Here is a 16,229-nt window from a genome sequence, read left to right as displayed (position 1 = left end):
GATAATGAGATCGGATAATGGGATCCATGGGATGGGATGGGATGGGATGGGATGGGATGGGATGGGATGGGATGGGATGGGATGGGATCCATGGGATCCATGGGATAATGGGATGGGATAATGGGATAGGCTGGGATGGGATGGGACGGGATGGGATAATGGGATTGGATTGGATTGGATTGGATTGGATTGGATTGGATTGGATTGGATTGGATTGAATTGGATGGATGGGATGGGATGGGACAATGGGACGGAGGGATGGGATGGGATAATGGGATGGGATCCATGGGATCCATGGGATAATGGGATGGGATAATGGGATGGATCCTGCAAGAATTCCACATCCAAGTGTGTTTAATCTCCAAGAACGCACAATCACTGTCCATGTCTGAAGCAAACACAGCCATGCCATTCTCATCTCTAAAATCCTCTTTTCTCATGCTGCTCCCTTCACTGCCATCCTCCTCGGGATTGCTGCTATTATGGGATTCCTCCCTGGGTTGATGCTTGGCCAGTATTTGACTTCTCTTTTTTTGTCTCCTGTGAAAACCATCTGAAACTAAGCAGAAACCAACCTTGATTTATTTCTTTAATAAACAAAATTAAGATGCTGCATGTTAATAAAAATGAAAAGTATTCCCTAGTTGTTGGTGTTTTTTTAAAGTTTCCAAAAACAGTCCAGTCCCATATCTCTGTCAAAGTTAATGTAACCAGAATTTCCATGGGAATTTCTGTCAGTCTGGGGAAACTGGAGCTGGCTAATGTAAATAACTACAGCCCATCCTCCCACTGCTGTCTGCATCACCTTGTGAGAAAGAAAATCCAGAAAGGAAAGTGTCATCATGGGGGCTTTGTGGATTACAACACGGATGGGATAACAAAATTTTACAGGAACATTCTGTCAAAGCCAGACAGAAATTATTACAATGACAAATCATGACTTGAATTTCATGCAAAACCCTTTTATTTCTTGGCACGGATTCCAAAATTACCTAAAGACACTGTAAGAACAGATCATTCTTTTATGATTTTATGAGTGGCTTTCTGCATGGGCAAATAGTTTTACAGGCTGACATTTCTGTTTCTTTTAATAAGCCTAAGCATGTAAAATATGTATTTAAGGAGTACCTGGCCTGTATGTTTTGGCTGAGGTAGGACTGAGAATTAACTCCCAACTGCCTCTAAAACCCCCAAACACTCAAAAAAACCACTTTGGATAACAAAACCTCCCTGTGCCTTCCTGCACATGGCAACTCCATTTTACTGGGGTAGAAACTTCACAGCACAGCCCCTCGTTAATATTAGCTGTTAAACATTAGTTCATATAATATAAAATGAGCTCCTATTTTATAAGGGGAATATTTCTTCCAGATGGGCTTCACAATGAAACAGTGCCTGTGGAAGGACACAAACCACAGGCAGGCTGAGAGCACAGCGCTGCAAATGCTGTGCAGATTTTAGAGGAAATCACCACGTGTGTGGTCACAGGAGGAGTTCAGTGAGCCTGGCAGGGACATCGTGTCCTGCCACTGGAACTGGTTTGCAGCTCTGTCTGAGAAATCCTGGGACAGCACAGAGCAGGAGCATCCTCCCCTGGAAAGGCACTGGGAGTTCAGAGGGGTTCCTGTGGATCTGACGTGGATGCCATAACACATCCGTATTTACATCCATATTTCTGGGATTTATATCTGAATTTCTGGGGCTGGTAGTGCAGACAAAGGGGCATTGAGAGTCAGGCAGCAAAGGCAACTGTGTCAGGGTTGAAGGGTCACAGCCACGGTGGTTTAGGGGAGAGTCCTATCAGCCTTGGCAGGAAGCTGACATTGCCTTGGACCTTAATTTAATAATGCAATAAATCAGCCCAGTATCAAGAAATGCTGTGTGCAGTTCTGGGCCCTCAGTTTGGGGAGGACCTTGAGGGGCTGGAGCACGTCCAGAGGAGGCAACAAGGCTGGAGAGGGGCTGGGAACACAAAACAAACCCTGTGAGGAACGTTTGAAGGAACTGGGGGTGTTTAGCCTGGAGAAGAGGAGGCTTAGAGGTGACCTTATTGCTCTCTACACCTTCCTGAAGGGAGGTTGTGCTCAGGTGGGGTCGGTCTCTGACAGAATCAGAGGACACAGCCTCAAGCTACATCAGGGAAGGTACAGGTTGGATATTAGGAAAAAAATTTTCACAGACAGAATAATAAAGTACTGGAATGCTCTTCCCAGGGAGGTGGTGGAATCACCATCTCTGGATGTGTTTTATAAAAGCCTGGACACTGCACTTGGTGCTACACTATAGCTGAGGTGTTAGGGCATGGGTTGGACTTGATGATCTTAGAGGTCTCTTCCAACCTCATCCTTCTGGGATTCTGGGATTCTGTGATTCTGTGATTCTGGGATTCTGGGATTCTGTGATTCTGGGATTCTGGGATTCTGTGATTCTGTGATTTTGGGATTCTGTGATTCTGTGATTCTGGGATTCTGTGATTCTGTGATTCTGCAATTCTGGGATTCTGGGATTCTGGGATTCTGGGATTTTATGATTCTGCGATTCTGTGATTTTGCAATTCTGGGATTCCATGATTCTGGGATTCTGCGATTCTGCGATTCTGTGATTCTGCGATTCTGCGATTCTGCGATTCTGTGATTCCGGGATTCTGGGATTCCATGATTCTGTGATTCTGCGATTCTGCGATTCTGCGATTCTGCGATTCCGTGATTCTGTGATTCTTTGATTCCGGGATTCTGGGATTCCATGATTCTGGGATTCTGTGATTCCGGGATTCTGGGATTCTGGGATTCTGGGATTCTGTGAAATACCAAGCAACTGGATGCTGTGACTGAGAGCCCTGAAGCAGCCGGGGCAGCAGGGAATTCCCTGTTCCCGGTGCCATTCCCAGCGCAGGGAGGGGCAGGGCGGGGATGCCTGGCAGGAGCTGCACCCTGCAGGGCACAGCTGGAGCGCTCCAGGGAGCAAAAACCCGCCCTGAAAACTGCCAGCAAAGCGATCTGCAGGGCTTCTAGCGCAGCCCCGTGTCTGGAGGCAGGATGAGCTTTATTTGTTCTGCTCCTGAGTGTTTGTTCAGCCTGTGAAACGCCCCGGTGAGGGACACAATCCTCACTCACAGGTACAACATTGTTTTGCTCCTCCCATATCCCAGTGGTCCTGCAGGACCATGCAGGTCTGTTCACATATTTACTAGGAACTAACATTTAAATCCCATTTTACGCATTCATTTTTTTTATCTTGACTTTTTTCTTTTTTTTTAATTAAATAATTAAACCATATATACCTACATTATCCAAATCATTTATCATCAATTGTGATGGTGTTTACAGGGGTCTTAGGATGAGGGAAGAGACGAGGATCTGACTCCATGTTTCAGAAGGCTGATTTATTGTTTTATGATATATATTACATTAAAGCTATACTAAAAGAATAGAAGAAAGGTTTCATCAGAAGGCTGGCTAAGAATAGAAAAAAAAGGAATGATAACAAAGGTTTGTGGCTCATCTCTCTGTCTGAGCCAGCTGGGCTGTGACTGGCCATTAATTACAAACATCTAAGATGGGTTAATTAAAGATCTACCTGTTGCATTTCACAGCAGCAGATAATCATTGTTTACATTTTGTTCCTGAGGCCTCTCAGATTCTCAGGAGGAAAAATCCTAAGGAAATTATTTTCCATAAAAGATGTCTGCAACAATCAATACACTTTCAATTAACCTTCCTCTATATTTCCTAGTGTCAAAAACAACAACCAACCATCATCATCACTCCATAACCACCCCAAAACAAACATAGAATTAACCCCAGAACTAACCCCCCCAAAAAAAAAAACAAACAAAAATACAAACAATGATCATAAATCATCAACCAATCACACACCAAATTTTACATTCTTGTAACTTATAAAAAGCAAGACACTGAAGATGTCAAGAGGCTGTCACACACACCCAAGGACAACAGACCTAGTCCTAACCTCACTGTTAGTTTTTGCTAGGTATATACATGCAAGTATCCATGCTCCAGTGCAGACACCCTGGACACCTTAATTTCTGTACAATTTCTAGACTGGGTGATTTCAGCCTTGTGCTGTTGTGTTGAGACACAAATTCTTTCATTGTGGCTCCTGACAGCAGGGTGACATTCCTGATTCCCTGGTGACCCCGAGGGCTGCAGCTCAGAGCCTGTCACTGGGCGCTGCCTCATCATCAGCAGCAGCAGGGACACTGCTGAGAGTGTCTGCACAATTATTGATACAGAAATTGATAGATAAAAGAAACGAGGTGTGACTCACGCAAAGCTTGTCCTTCAGACAGCGAGTTCTGGCTGCAGCTTGATCTGGGCTTATCAGGGACGGGAGCAGATAATGGGTGAAGAAACAGGAGTGTGAGTGAGTTAATTGAAGGGCTGGCTGTGGGTTCTGTCCAAGGCTGCAGGTTGATAAGGAAATGTGAGTGGCCTGTAGCTCCTCGTGTTTTGTCTGCCTCTCCCTGCAGGGAATGTCTCATAGTAAATGTGTCTGCACAAAGAGAAAATCCAGATATAGCTAGCAGAGATAAACTTGCTTTCATTCAAGTGAGACTTGGTTTGACCAATTTAGGAGGAATTTTGAATCAGAGTGACATCTTTGAAGCTGGGTCACTTTCATTTTGTTGCCTGGAATATTTTAATTTGGGTATTTCAATGGCAGAGCTCTGAGAATGAACCTGAAGTTGCCAGAGCATCTCTGTACTTTGGTGACAAGAACACATCAGGCCCCTCTGAGGTTTGGCTTCAACACTTTTTATGCAAATCAACATCAAAAAGTCCTGAGCTGGTGTATCGAGCACACCTCTGCAGGCGATAACTGCGAGAACACAATCTGAGTGTTCCCGTGTTTCGTGCAATAACTCCTGTCTGGCCTTGTACTCACTATTGCCTGCCCTTTGGCTCACCATAAAAAACCAGGAACGAGATAAAATACCTCCTAAAAGTATGTATTATTGCAGTTCTTCATCCCTGATCTCTGCTGGGAATCAGAATTCTCTGCTGAGAGTCTGCAGCCAAACTGTCTCGCTCCTCTTTGGTGACAGTGGCAGCACCTCGCAGGTGCCTCAAACAGGAGCAGGTGAAGGTGTGACCGTGGGTTGGACAAGGTGTAGAAAAAGAGACACCAGGTCCTAAATAAGGAAAATGCTTTGTATTTAATTCAGGCGCTTTTATTTTATAGCTGCACAAGCCCGTCGGGCCGAGCTGGCTCTGAGCTGCGGGATCAGCCTCACCCAGCGGGACAGCAGTGCCACCGAGCCACGGGCTGTGTCCCGGAGCCAAATGAGCAGAATATTGTCCCAATCCCTCTCTAATTAATCATCTCCGTGTGTGCCTCCTGCCTCTGCTCACGGAGCTCATCGCTCACTCCAAAAGCTTCTCTCACTTTGGTCACACTAGAGCCGCCAATGTGATTTGTCCCCGGGAGGGACATCAGCACATCCCGGGAGGGACAGCCCCGCAGCCCGGCGGGGACAGCCCGGCAGCAGAGCCGGGAGCACATTCCCGGTCCTTCCCTGCCGGGAGCATCCCTGGCTCGGGGCCGGCAGCCGGGGCCGGACAGCGCGGCCTCACCTCTGCCGGGGCGGGACACCCGAGCGGGACGGGCCCGCCCCGCGGGGATGGAGCGGGACCGGAACCGGCCCTGGACCGGGGATGGAGCGGGACCGGGGTGAACCAGGACCGGAACACCCCGGCAGGGACCGGATCTCCCTCTGGGCTAGGACGAAGCGGGACCGAACCCCCAGGCGAAAATGGAGCGGGACCGGGGATGGAGCGGGGCGGGACCGTGGGGGGAACGGAGCGGAACCGATGGGCGGGGATGGAGCGCAACCGGGGACGGAGCGGAACGGGGGATAGACCGTGACCAGGGATGGAGCGGAACCGATGGGCAGGGACGGAGCGGGACCGGTACCCGGAGCGGAGCGGAGCGGGGCGGGACCCACGGGCGGGACCGGGGCGGGCTCGGGGCGGGGCCGTTCGTGCGCGGGCTCAGTGCGCAGGCGCGGTGGCGGCGCGGCGGTGACGGTGACAGTGACGGTGCGTGGCGCGCGCGGGCGGCGGGAACGGCCCGGCTCTGTCTGCCCGAACCCACCGGGACCGGACACTGCCCCTCGAACCCACCGGGACACCCCGGGACCAGACACTGCCCCCGAACCCCACCGGGACACCCCGGGACCGGACACTGCCCCTCAAACCCACCGGGACACCCCGGGACCGGACACTGCCCCTCAAGCCCACCGGGACACCCCGGGAGCGGACACTGCCCCTCAAACCCACCGGGACACCCCGGGACCGGACACTGCCCCTGAGCCCACCGGGACACCCCGGGACCAGACACTGCCCCTCAAACCCACCGGGACACCCCGGGAGCGGACACTGCCCCCGAGCCCCACCGGGACACCCCGGGAGCGGACACTGCCCCCAAACCCACCGGGACACCCCGGGCCGAGTGCGAGTCTTGCAGCTATCCCGGGGGGATTCCGGGGCAGCCGTGAGGGATCCCGGCGGAGCCCTGAGGGATCCCGGGGCAGCCCTGAGGGGATCCGGGCAGAGCCCTGAGGGGATTCGGGACAACCCTGAGGGACTCGCGGGACAGCCCTGAGGGGATCCGGCACAGCCCTGAGGGGATCCGGGCAGAGCCCTGAGGGGATCCGGGGCAGCCCTGAGGGACTCGCGGGACAGCCCTGAGGGGATCCGGCACAGCCCTGAGGGGATCCGGGGCAGCCCTGAATGATCCCAGGGCAGCCTTCAGGGGATCCCGGGGCAGCCCTGAGGGGATCCCGGCGGAGCCTTGAGGGATCCGGGGCAGCCCTGAGGGGATCCGGGGCAGCCCTGAATGATCCCAGGGCAGCCCTGAGGGGATCCGGGGCAGCCCTCAGGGATCCAGGGGCAGCCCTGAGGGGATCCGGGGCAAACTTGAGGGGATGTATTTTACTCCTTTATTTCTGGAGTTTCCTTCATGAGCTCTGTGCAGGGGATGCGCCAGAGGCAGATCAGAGATCTCCAGCGCATCCCTGCCTGCGTTTGTTTGGTGTAAGAGTTGAAGAATTAAACCTGTGTTACCCTGCAGCACCCACTGAGAATGTGCTGCTGTGCTGTAGGAGGGATCTTGCTGAAGTACGAAAAAAATGGGCGAACCTTAATTCCCGGGTGTTAAATCTTTTCTTTGCACTTTTAGGAGGATAAAGTAAGACATGGCAGAAGCAGTTTTTCACCCCCCAAAAAGGAAAAGAAGAGTTTTCGAGTCCTACAAGGCTCCCTTTCCTGTGGATGTGGGGGGGAAGGATTTCAGACTCTGCCAGGCTGAGATCATTAACAACAATGTGATTGTGAGGAACCCCGAGGATATTGAACAGCTCTACAACAAGGTGCTGCACCCTGTTTGCACAATATTTGTAGTGTTTTAAATGCAGGTAAAACACAACCCTGGTTCAAATCTGCTGCCTTTATCTTTCCTGCCCCTTCAGCCACCCGTGATTCTCCATATTTCCCTTCTCTCCTGAAATCACTGCAAGAAAAATTCTTTCTGTATCAAATGTGAAAAGTTTCTTATCCAAGGAAATAAATGTTGGAATGAAGTGACACTGTGAGCTAAGAAACAGCTGCAAATCCTTCATGTTTATGTCTGCTTTCAACATTTCATGCAACTTTTCAAAGCATTTTCTTGTTTTTAAAGCTTTATTAATGTTTTATAAGTGCTTGTATAATTATTTTAATTTCAGAGTGATTTATTCCTGTGTGAAACAAGCTGTGTTCAGGTTTTTGTGTCTGAGTACCACTCTAATGCTGTGCTGTCTCCTTGGTTTCAGGTGTTGTTTTCAAACATTTCCTGGGAGGTTTTAGATATTTAGAGTTCAGGGAAAAGACCCAACACTCTCCAGGCTAAATGGGATTTAACCACTTGGTTAAATCAGGTTTAATAGTGAACCAGCAGCTAAACAAGCTTCAGGCAGGGCTGACATGCTGCAGGAGTTGAGCTGTTTGTTCAGCTGGTGTCACCATTGCACAATTTATAAGCGGGAAGAAGTTGATGTGTGTACCATGAGGTGATTCGGGGTTTTCTGTCCTTGCAGGGCTATTTTGGCAAAGGGATCCTCTCCAGGAGCCGCCCAGTGTTCAGCATTTCAGATCCTCAGCTGGTGGCCAAGTGGAGAGGTAAGTGGGGGCTGCTTGTAGCCCAGCACTGCTCTGGGAGCTCTCCACACCTATTGAAGGCATATTTTTATAAATTACACACAGAATAATCTGCTGGATGGATCAGGCGAAGGAGATCTGTCTCTCCCCATCTCTCATGCCTAGGAAAAATCCAAGAGTTGGAATCCATGTGGATAATTCCTTAGTGCATTCACCCAAACCTTCACTGAACTGTTGCTTGGGAAGATTGAAGTGAAGGGATCATCCTGGGGCTTTTTTCCCCCCTTATTTTCCTTGGGTTTGATCTGCAGCTTTTGGTGTCCCTGAAACGATGAGGGAAGGGTTGGTGAAGGTTTCAGTCACACCCAGTCTGCTCTTGGCTGTTTATGTAAAAACTGATTTTGTACTCACCTCTGCCATGACAGTGAAGTCCCAGAGGCCATCACTGGATTTTATTCTGTCCCTCCATAATTATCTGGAGAAAAAAGTGTATTTAATTCTCCTCTGTGCAGGCTGTGACATTTGTACCGTTCTGTCACTATAGTACACAAAAAACACAAGCACACACCGCTGTTCTCAAGGTGAAGGAAAAGAGAAGTTTATTTTCTGACTCCAACATTTATAATTTTCCAGGAGTGACAGTGGATTGGAGGGTGACAGTGCCACCTCTCCAATGACACTGGTCAAACCAACAGCCCATCAACTTTCTCCTCCTCCATAAAGAAATGCAAAACAATGAGTTATTTACAGAAAGTGTGTGAGAAAGTTCGTTACAAGAATATCAACACCAGAAAGATAAAAAATCTTAAAAAACCAAAACAACACTTTCCTGGTTCTGCTGTATCCCTGCTGGAAAAGTGGCACCAAAATGGCTTGGAGGGCTGCAAATGGGGACAATTCCCTGGTGCAGATCACCCAGTGACCAAAATCACACAAAACCATCCTTATATTGATGAAACAATGTATGCTTTTTTCTTTACACAGGTGTTAACACAAACATGCCCATTATTACATCCCAAAAGTAAGTGAATTTGCTTTTTTCTTGGTGTTTTCAGGAAACAGATTGTTCTGGTTTACATTTCTGGGTTTCAGGTTGTTTGCTGTATGAATTAAGGCAGTGACTTGCTTCCATTTCTTTTCTCATTATTTCATTTATAAATTACTTTAGAATTTATAAATGAAATAATGAGAAAAGGGCAGGGGGTGATCCTCAGGGTGGTTTTTCATGCAGGCTTGTAGGTGTTGATTGCTGGAGAGAAGCCAAGGCTCAGTGCATCCACAGAATGGGCAATTAATTAATAATGATTATAAGCATAATAAACATTCTTCAGGTGAGGAGCAGGAAAAGAAATTTCTGGTGCAGGCTATTTAAAATATCTCTTCCATTTCCATATTGGGTTTTTATGGTGTAGCAGAAGCAGCTCTTGAACTTTTACAGTACTTTGATATTTTACAATACTTTGATATTTTACCTTTTTTTAAGTCTCAGTTAACCTTGGTAGTTTGTACACTTAGCAGAACTTAGTGTTGGACTACTTTTTTTTTTTTTTTTCTGCTTAAATAGTGTATAAAATATTAAGTGCAGGTGAGTTACTCAGTTGGTTTTAATCTTATGATAACTAAAAACTTCGCTTAAATTTTAAAATTTTGCTCTCGATTTTAGGTAAGAAAAACAGTAACCATATTATTGCTAATGCTGCTACAGCTACTGCTGCTTGCAGATGCTGAGCATCAATAAGAGTGGGATTTTATTGGTGCACAAAATGCTCTGCAAGTGCAAATTAAATGGTAATTAAATAATAGGACAGAGAGGAATGTCCTTTATATACCAAAGAGCAGAGCCCTGAATTACCCAGCTTTATCAGGAGCCTGCACTTGTGTTTGTGTTGACACATGGAATTTGCATTTAATGCCCTTGTCACCTGGGCTGAAATTGCTGCCTGAGGATTTTGTTCAGGGAAATAAAAAATGCTGTGCAAGATTTTCACCTTCACAGAGTGAAGAGTCCTGTTTCGACTGACTTCATGTTATTAAAATAACATTAAATGTTAGTAATAATTAATTAATGTTATTTTCCAAGAGAAAAGGCACTAAAAACTCTGTCATGATTGAAAACTATTAGAAGTAGTAGCTGAAAGTTGTAAATATCTCAGTGATGGGATTGTTGTTATCTCTCAGGGATATAACTGAGGGGTTGGTTCCTACTGGAGAATTTTCCACTGGGGTTCCTGCAGTGCCATTGCAGTTTCCAGGGCAGTTAGAGCAGAATTTTGCAGCTCCTGCTCTCAATCCTTGTGTAAAAGCTGAAGTGGGAGTGCTCTTGTTCCATGTTTCAATCCTGAAATTCCAATTCCAAATTTGTGGGGAATTCAGCCTTAAGGCTTTCATAGGAGATGGGATTTTCTCCCTGGTGAAGCTGCTGCTCCTTGAACCTGCCCAGCACTTGGTGCTCATGAGGCTCCCAAAAGCACTGGAGCCCCAGGGCATGGATCCCATTTGTGCCCACAGCTGCTGGGGGTGTTTGTGCTCTGTGCTGAGCCTCCTGGCTGTGCAGTGTTAATTAAAGGCTCAATCCCTGCAATTCCCCATTTCTGTGCTCAGGTTGAGGGGTTCAGTTCCAAAGGGTGATTCCTGCTGGAGAATGGTGTTCCTGCAGTGCCATTGCTGCTTCCAGGGCAGTTACAGCAGAGTTTGCAGCTCCTGCTCTCAGTCCTTGGCTGTGTAAAAGCTGAAGTGTTCGTGAGGCTCCCAAAAACACTGGAGCCCCACTGTATTACCGCACCTGAATGGGCACAGCTGGTGAGAGAGAGACGGTGAATCTTGTTTCTTGAATCAGAAGGCTGGATTTATTAATATATGATATAATACATTATAGTTATACTAATAGAATATAGAGAGAGGTTTTGCAGAGCAGCTAGGCTAAGCTAGGAATAGATAGAAAAAAATCTACAACAAAGTTGTGTTCAAGGACTCAGTCCCCTGGCTTGCACTGGTGATTGGCTCTTAATTATAAACATAGGAAATGAGCCAATCAAGGTGTCCCTGTTGCATTCCCCAGCAGCTGATAATAATTGTTTACCTTCTCTTCGGGGGCCTCTGGCCTCCCGAAGATGCAGAAATCTGAAAGAAAGGATTTCTGTGGAGAAATGTCTGCGACACCACTGCACTGATCCCATTTGTGCCCACAGCTGCTGGGGGTGTCTGTGCTCTGTGCTGAGCCTCCTGGCTGTGCAGTGTTAATTACAGCCTCAATCCTTGCAGTTCCCCATTTCTGTGTTCCCAGGTACCAGCGGCGCGTGCAGTGGGCTCAGAGTGTGCTGCGGGAGCAGGGCCTGGACAGCTGCTCCATCAGCAGGATCCTGGAGAGTTACACCAAACCCCTGGGGCTGCCCCTCTGCACAGGGGATGGGGATGGACAGGCTGGGCACAGCTGCACCACAGGGAGCACAGGAAATGCAGAACTGGGCAGGAAATGTGGCAGGGAAGGAGCCCAACGGCCTGAGGGTCACAAGCAGCACTCCCAGGAGGGAGGAGATCCTGGCAGTGCCTCCAGGGACCAGGAACAGGAGCACCCCAGGGACGTGGCTGAGGGGTCCTGCCACAGGGACCCCGCTGTGCCCTGGGGCTGTGAGGGGAAGCAGAGCCCTGAGCAGAGGGCTTGGGAGGAGATGGACTCAAGGGAATGTGCTCCAGAATATGTGCTGGTGCAAGAGGAGGAAGAAGGCAGCTCCTGTCCTGAAGATGACTCCACTCATGCACAAGATAATGTAAGAAAAATTATCTAATCTTTTAGACAAAGCTACTTTCAGAATTCAGTCTTTTTTCCAGTTCAACATATTAATAATAGCCAATTTTTCTTGTAGCTTGTCAAGAAGGAAGTATTAGTATGCAGAAAAAACCCATTTAGGATTTTTGAGTACTTACAACTCAGCTTGGAAGAGGTATGTGTCAAGCACAGTGCAAGTGAGTTTGCTTTTCATCTGAAAAAGTAAACCTTAATCTATGTCACACTGTCATTTAAAATATGTTCCTAAAATACAGAGTCCTGTGTCTCCTAAGGACCTGGATTGTCTTAGCCATTACACTTAGCTTTAATATGCTGTGATAATTACATGAGATGGTTAAAAAACAGAGTCCAATCCTGTTTGCTTTAGGTGAGTAATGCCACTGACACAGAGACCTGTGACAGGACTGGAATACAACATTTGTATGAATCCTCTTTCAATTCTGCTGCTTCTCATTATATTTAATGACATTGTAGGAAATTAATGAATGAAGCCTTTGTTCTTTCAAGGTTTTGTGTATAAACTACAGGAGGGGAATGTAGCCATCACTTAAACTGCCTCTGTTTGTTTTTTCAGGCTTTTTTCTTGGTCTATGCCCTGGGATGTTTAAGTGTTTATTATGGTGAGGTAAGAGATTGGATTCATTTGGGATTACTGGGGATGCTTTTCTCTGGATGTGGTTTGGTCTGAATCTTCCCCTGTGTGGCAGTGATTTGTGCTGGTAATTCTGGAGGGGGAAATACCAAACACAGGAATTGGGAAGATTTTCTTACAACTAATGGTATTTCTGTTTAGGAAATACAGCTCTGAAATCTTTAAGTTTACCAAGACAGATATAATTAAGCACTGTGTGTCTGCAGAGAAAGGATTTTTGTTGTAACTTGGAAATACAGGAGAAATAATATGGTAAATAATCACACCTGAGATGGCAAAATTCCTTGGAGTTTTAGATATTAATTCTATCAAACTATTATTACATAATAATTCAAACCTGTGCTTTTAGTTGAAGATTTATCAGCCTTTCCTTTAACAGGGGTGTTATGGGAATGATTGTGAACTGCCTAAAAGAGCCACTAAGTGGAGCAGCAGGTTCCTGCCTTGAATGCAGGGGTTCTGTTTCACTGCCTGCAGTTCCTGCTCCGTGGCTGTGCCATGTGGTATCTGGTGCTGTGGAATTTGGTATTTGTCATGCATCTGTGCAGCAGGGCATGGCTGGTTTCTCTCAGTGCAGTGACCTTGCTGTGTGCTTTGCAGGAGCCCCTGAGCATCGTGAAGCTGTGGGAAGTGTTCAGTGAGGTGAAGCCCGATTTCAAAACCACCTACATGGCCTACCACTACTTCAGGGGCAAGGGCTGGGTGCCCAAGGTGGGGCTGAAGTATGGCACGGACCTCTGTGAGTACCTCCCCAAAAATGGGGTCATTTCCTGGCCACCCCTCCTCCAGGCAAGTGGGAACTCCAGAGGGGAGTTCAGCGAGGAGCTGCAGGACTGCATGGAGCAGCCTTTGCTGCTTGCGTTGGCAGAGGACATATGGGTTAGCAGTGAAGTTGGGATGTGAGTGGAAAGGAATATCCCATATCCAGGAGGTGAAGAGACAGCTTGGAAGGCCTGGTTTGCTTCATGAGGTTCAGAATTCCTTCAGGATTGCACTGAAATTCCCTTCCCAACTTTCTCTGTGCTCTCCTAAACACATCTGCTGCAGTGTTAACATAACAGGTTTGAGCCCAGATCCCAATCCACACTGAAGTTCATGCACCCCATTCATCCCGGTTAAGAGCAGCTGGACTTCTGCTGAGCTCACTGCCAGGATTGTCTCTTTGTGTGGGGTTTGGGGGAGCTAGAGAATGGATTTGGCATTTTTGTATTATTGCTTGAGGGTTTGATATTCCAGAAGTAATTAGTGGTGTCCTTGCTGAGGAACCCAAGAGCTCCACTTGGCTCATGTCAACACAAGCAGTGCAGCAGTTAGAGAACATGCATTGAAGTCAGGTGTTTCTGGATGTGTGCAGCCCAGCAGGTGTTTTAGTGCTGCTGAAGTGGTGACACAGCTTGGGGGATGCTGAGCAAGTCCTTTAGGTCAGGGTGCAGCTCTGGCTGAATTCATCATCCCTGCCAGAAAATCCCATCCTAAACTCTCTCCTACAACTGCCAGTTCCTCTGGTTCTTCTGCCTTGCCCTTGGCCTGCCCTGCCCTGAGTCACTCTGCTGCTCCTCCCTCTCTCCACTTGCTGGGACAACCTAACTCTGAGCAGAATTCTCAAGAGTTGAGGTTTTTTTCTCATGTAATTACAATTTACAGAACATTTGACAATAGTGATGGGCCCTGGTGTTAAACCCATTTTAACTCTGATGTGACTGAGGTGTTTCTCTTTCCTTTCAGTGCTGTATCGGAAAGGGCCCCCGTTCTACCACGCCAGGTTTGACACTCCTGTTTCTGCCTCATTTCCTTCAGTCAAATTGCACTCACTCCAGTTTAGCATCTTCACTGGTTCAGCACATACTCATCACTCAAAACACATTGTGTTCACACTGGGAATGTGAAAATCCTTTCAGCAGAGGAGCTAAATGACACCATTTCTTTGAATGTAAATAACAGGCATTCAAAATCACAAGCTGCAGTTGTGATTTAGTTATGATTTAGTACTCATATGATGATAGACTCAGGAAAATAATTGGATTTCGTAATACTGACTTAGAAAAATACATGGTCTGGGTAATTTGGGAGAACTTCAAAGGGATGATAATTGTCTTTATTTGTTGGCTAGTCAGGTTGAACTCCTAGGTAATAAATTGGTTATAAATGTCAGCTTGGCATTAACAAAGAGAATGCTACAAACATCAGAAGGGTGGGAGGGAAGGCACCATTGGGCACATGCACAACTTCAGTACTTCTCCTCTTTTCCTTATAGAAAGACTCAATCCCACAGCTTGCAAACTGGCAGATTGTTTAATGCCAGTTTTTAGCCCCTGGTCCTTGAGTTGTCCTCAGAAAATGCCAGTTTCCTTTCTGTGACCTGTCCTGCCTGCTGTTTTGCAGTTACTCTGTCATTGCTGAGTTGGTGGATGATAATTTTGAAGGTTCCCTTCGCAGACCCCTCAGCTGGATGTCCCTCTCTGGGCTGAACAGAACAAATGCAAATGCTTCCAAGGTACAAGCTCTGGGGTAGAACCAGCTTTGGCACGGTAAAGTTTGGCTCCAGAGGGCAGGGATTTAACTGAGGCTGGGAAGAGAATCCTCCTGCTGAACAATATGTTGAGCTGCCAGTGGGAGAGAAGTTTCCTTTGTCAATACCAGGTGAATCCTGGAAGAATTGTTGTTAAGTAATAATTATGAAAGTTCTGCCATTTGTAGGAATGTTAGAAGTTGTGTGAGGAACAGCAAGACCTGAGGGACCCTTGTTTCCTGACTGCCACTTCTGTTTATAAAGCCCTTTCCATCTCCCAGGATTTTCCTTTTGAGACTGGGATTTCCCTGACATTGTCAGTGTGAGCTCCATGGTGCCTCCATAATCCACTGAAATTCTGTGTTTGCTCCTGCCCACAGGAGCTCATGCTGTGCTACTTGATCAGACCTTCTGACATGACAGCAGAGGAGATGGCAACCCCAGAGTGCATGAAGAGAATCAAGGTTCAGGTGAGTGCTTCCTGCCTTTCCACAGCTCCCTGGGAGAACTGTGCCTTCTTCTTTGCCTTGATTTGAGTTTTGCACATAAAATCAAATTCCTTCCTGCCCCAAGTCATGCAAAGTGCTTTGCAGGATCTCTGTAAGCTTAACCTCTCCTGTGTGAATGGGAATGTTGCTGGTACAGTGCATGTAAACATTTAGGGATTCCTAAAACCCTGTGGAGATGGCAGGGCTGAGCTAAGATCAGAAATAAAAGGGGAAAGTGTGAGAGTTCAGCTCTCTTCGGGAACAAACAGAGTCATCTACTGAAACACCCCAGTGGCCACAAAATACACATAATCAGTTTTACAGACCTGTCCCCATCTCTCTCTGATTTGCTGCCGCTTTTGGGGTTTTCCTTCCTCATTGCTGGGTTTGTTTCAGGAGCTGATCGTGTCCCGTTGGGTCTCCTCCCGTGAGCGCAGCGAGCCCGATGAATTTTAACTGACTGCACAAGAAAACCTTTTTAAAATCCACTTTTTGTTGGTTTTCACCTAATCTTGTGATGAACTGTTGGCCCAGAGCATTTTCTACCAACATAAAATGGTGTGTATAAATGCTGTTTAAAATGAGATGTATCATGTTTACTGAAAAATGTGAGTGAACAGATGAATAGCTGTGTCCC

General features: G+C 47.2%; 1 protein-coding gene across 1 annotated transcript; it reads left to right on the top strand.

Moving 5' to 3' along the window:
• The first annotated feature begins 6,026 nt into the window (after positions 1 to 6,026).
• TSEN2 (tRNA splicing endonuclease subunit 2) lies at positions 6,027 to 16,225 on the top strand. Its single transcript, XM_058813028.1, has 12 exons — positions 6,027 to 6,059; positions 7,201 to 7,390; positions 8,096 to 8,177; positions 9,141 to 9,177; positions 11,440 to 11,923; positions 12,020 to 12,097; positions 12,518 to 12,568; positions 13,196 to 13,334; positions 14,321 to 14,357; positions 14,978 to 15,089; positions 15,485 to 15,574; positions 15,989 to 16,225. The coding sequence occupies exons 2-12, from the start codon at positions 7,217 to 7,219 to the stop codon at positions 16,046 to 16,048; spliced, it is 1,344 nt and encodes a 447-aa protein (XP_058669011.1). The 5' UTR covers positions 6,027 to 6,059; positions 7,201 to 7,216; the 3' UTR covers positions 16,049 to 16,225.
• Positions 16,226 to 16,229: the final 4 nt, after the last annotated feature.

This window comes from Ammospiza caudacuta, chromosome 12, assembly GCF_027887145.1.
Source record: "Ammospiza caudacuta isolate bAmmCau1 chromosome 12, bAmmCau1.pri, whole genome shotgun sequence".
NCBI lineage: Eukaryota > Metazoa > Chordata > Aves > Passeriformes > Passerellidae > Ammospiza > Ammospiza caudacuta.
This window is presented reverse-complemented; position numbering and strand designations above follow the sequence as displayed.

What these genes read in the sequence shown, in the direction of transcription:
- TSEN2 (XM_058813028.1), top strand. Translation starts at nt 7,217, where the DNA reads ATGGCAGAAGCAGTTTTTCACCCCCCAAAAAGGAAAAGAAGAGTTTTC. An exon ending in GCTGGTGGCCAAGTGGAGAG is followed by an intron (nt 8,178 to 9,140) that starts GTAAGTGGGGGC and finishes TTCTTTACACAG; the next exon opens with GTGTTAACACAAACATGCCC. An exon ending in CCACTCATGCACAAGATAAT is followed by an intron (nt 11,924 to 12,019) that starts GTAAGAAAAATT and finishes TTTTTCTTGTAG; the next exon opens with CTTGTCAAGAAGGAAGTATT.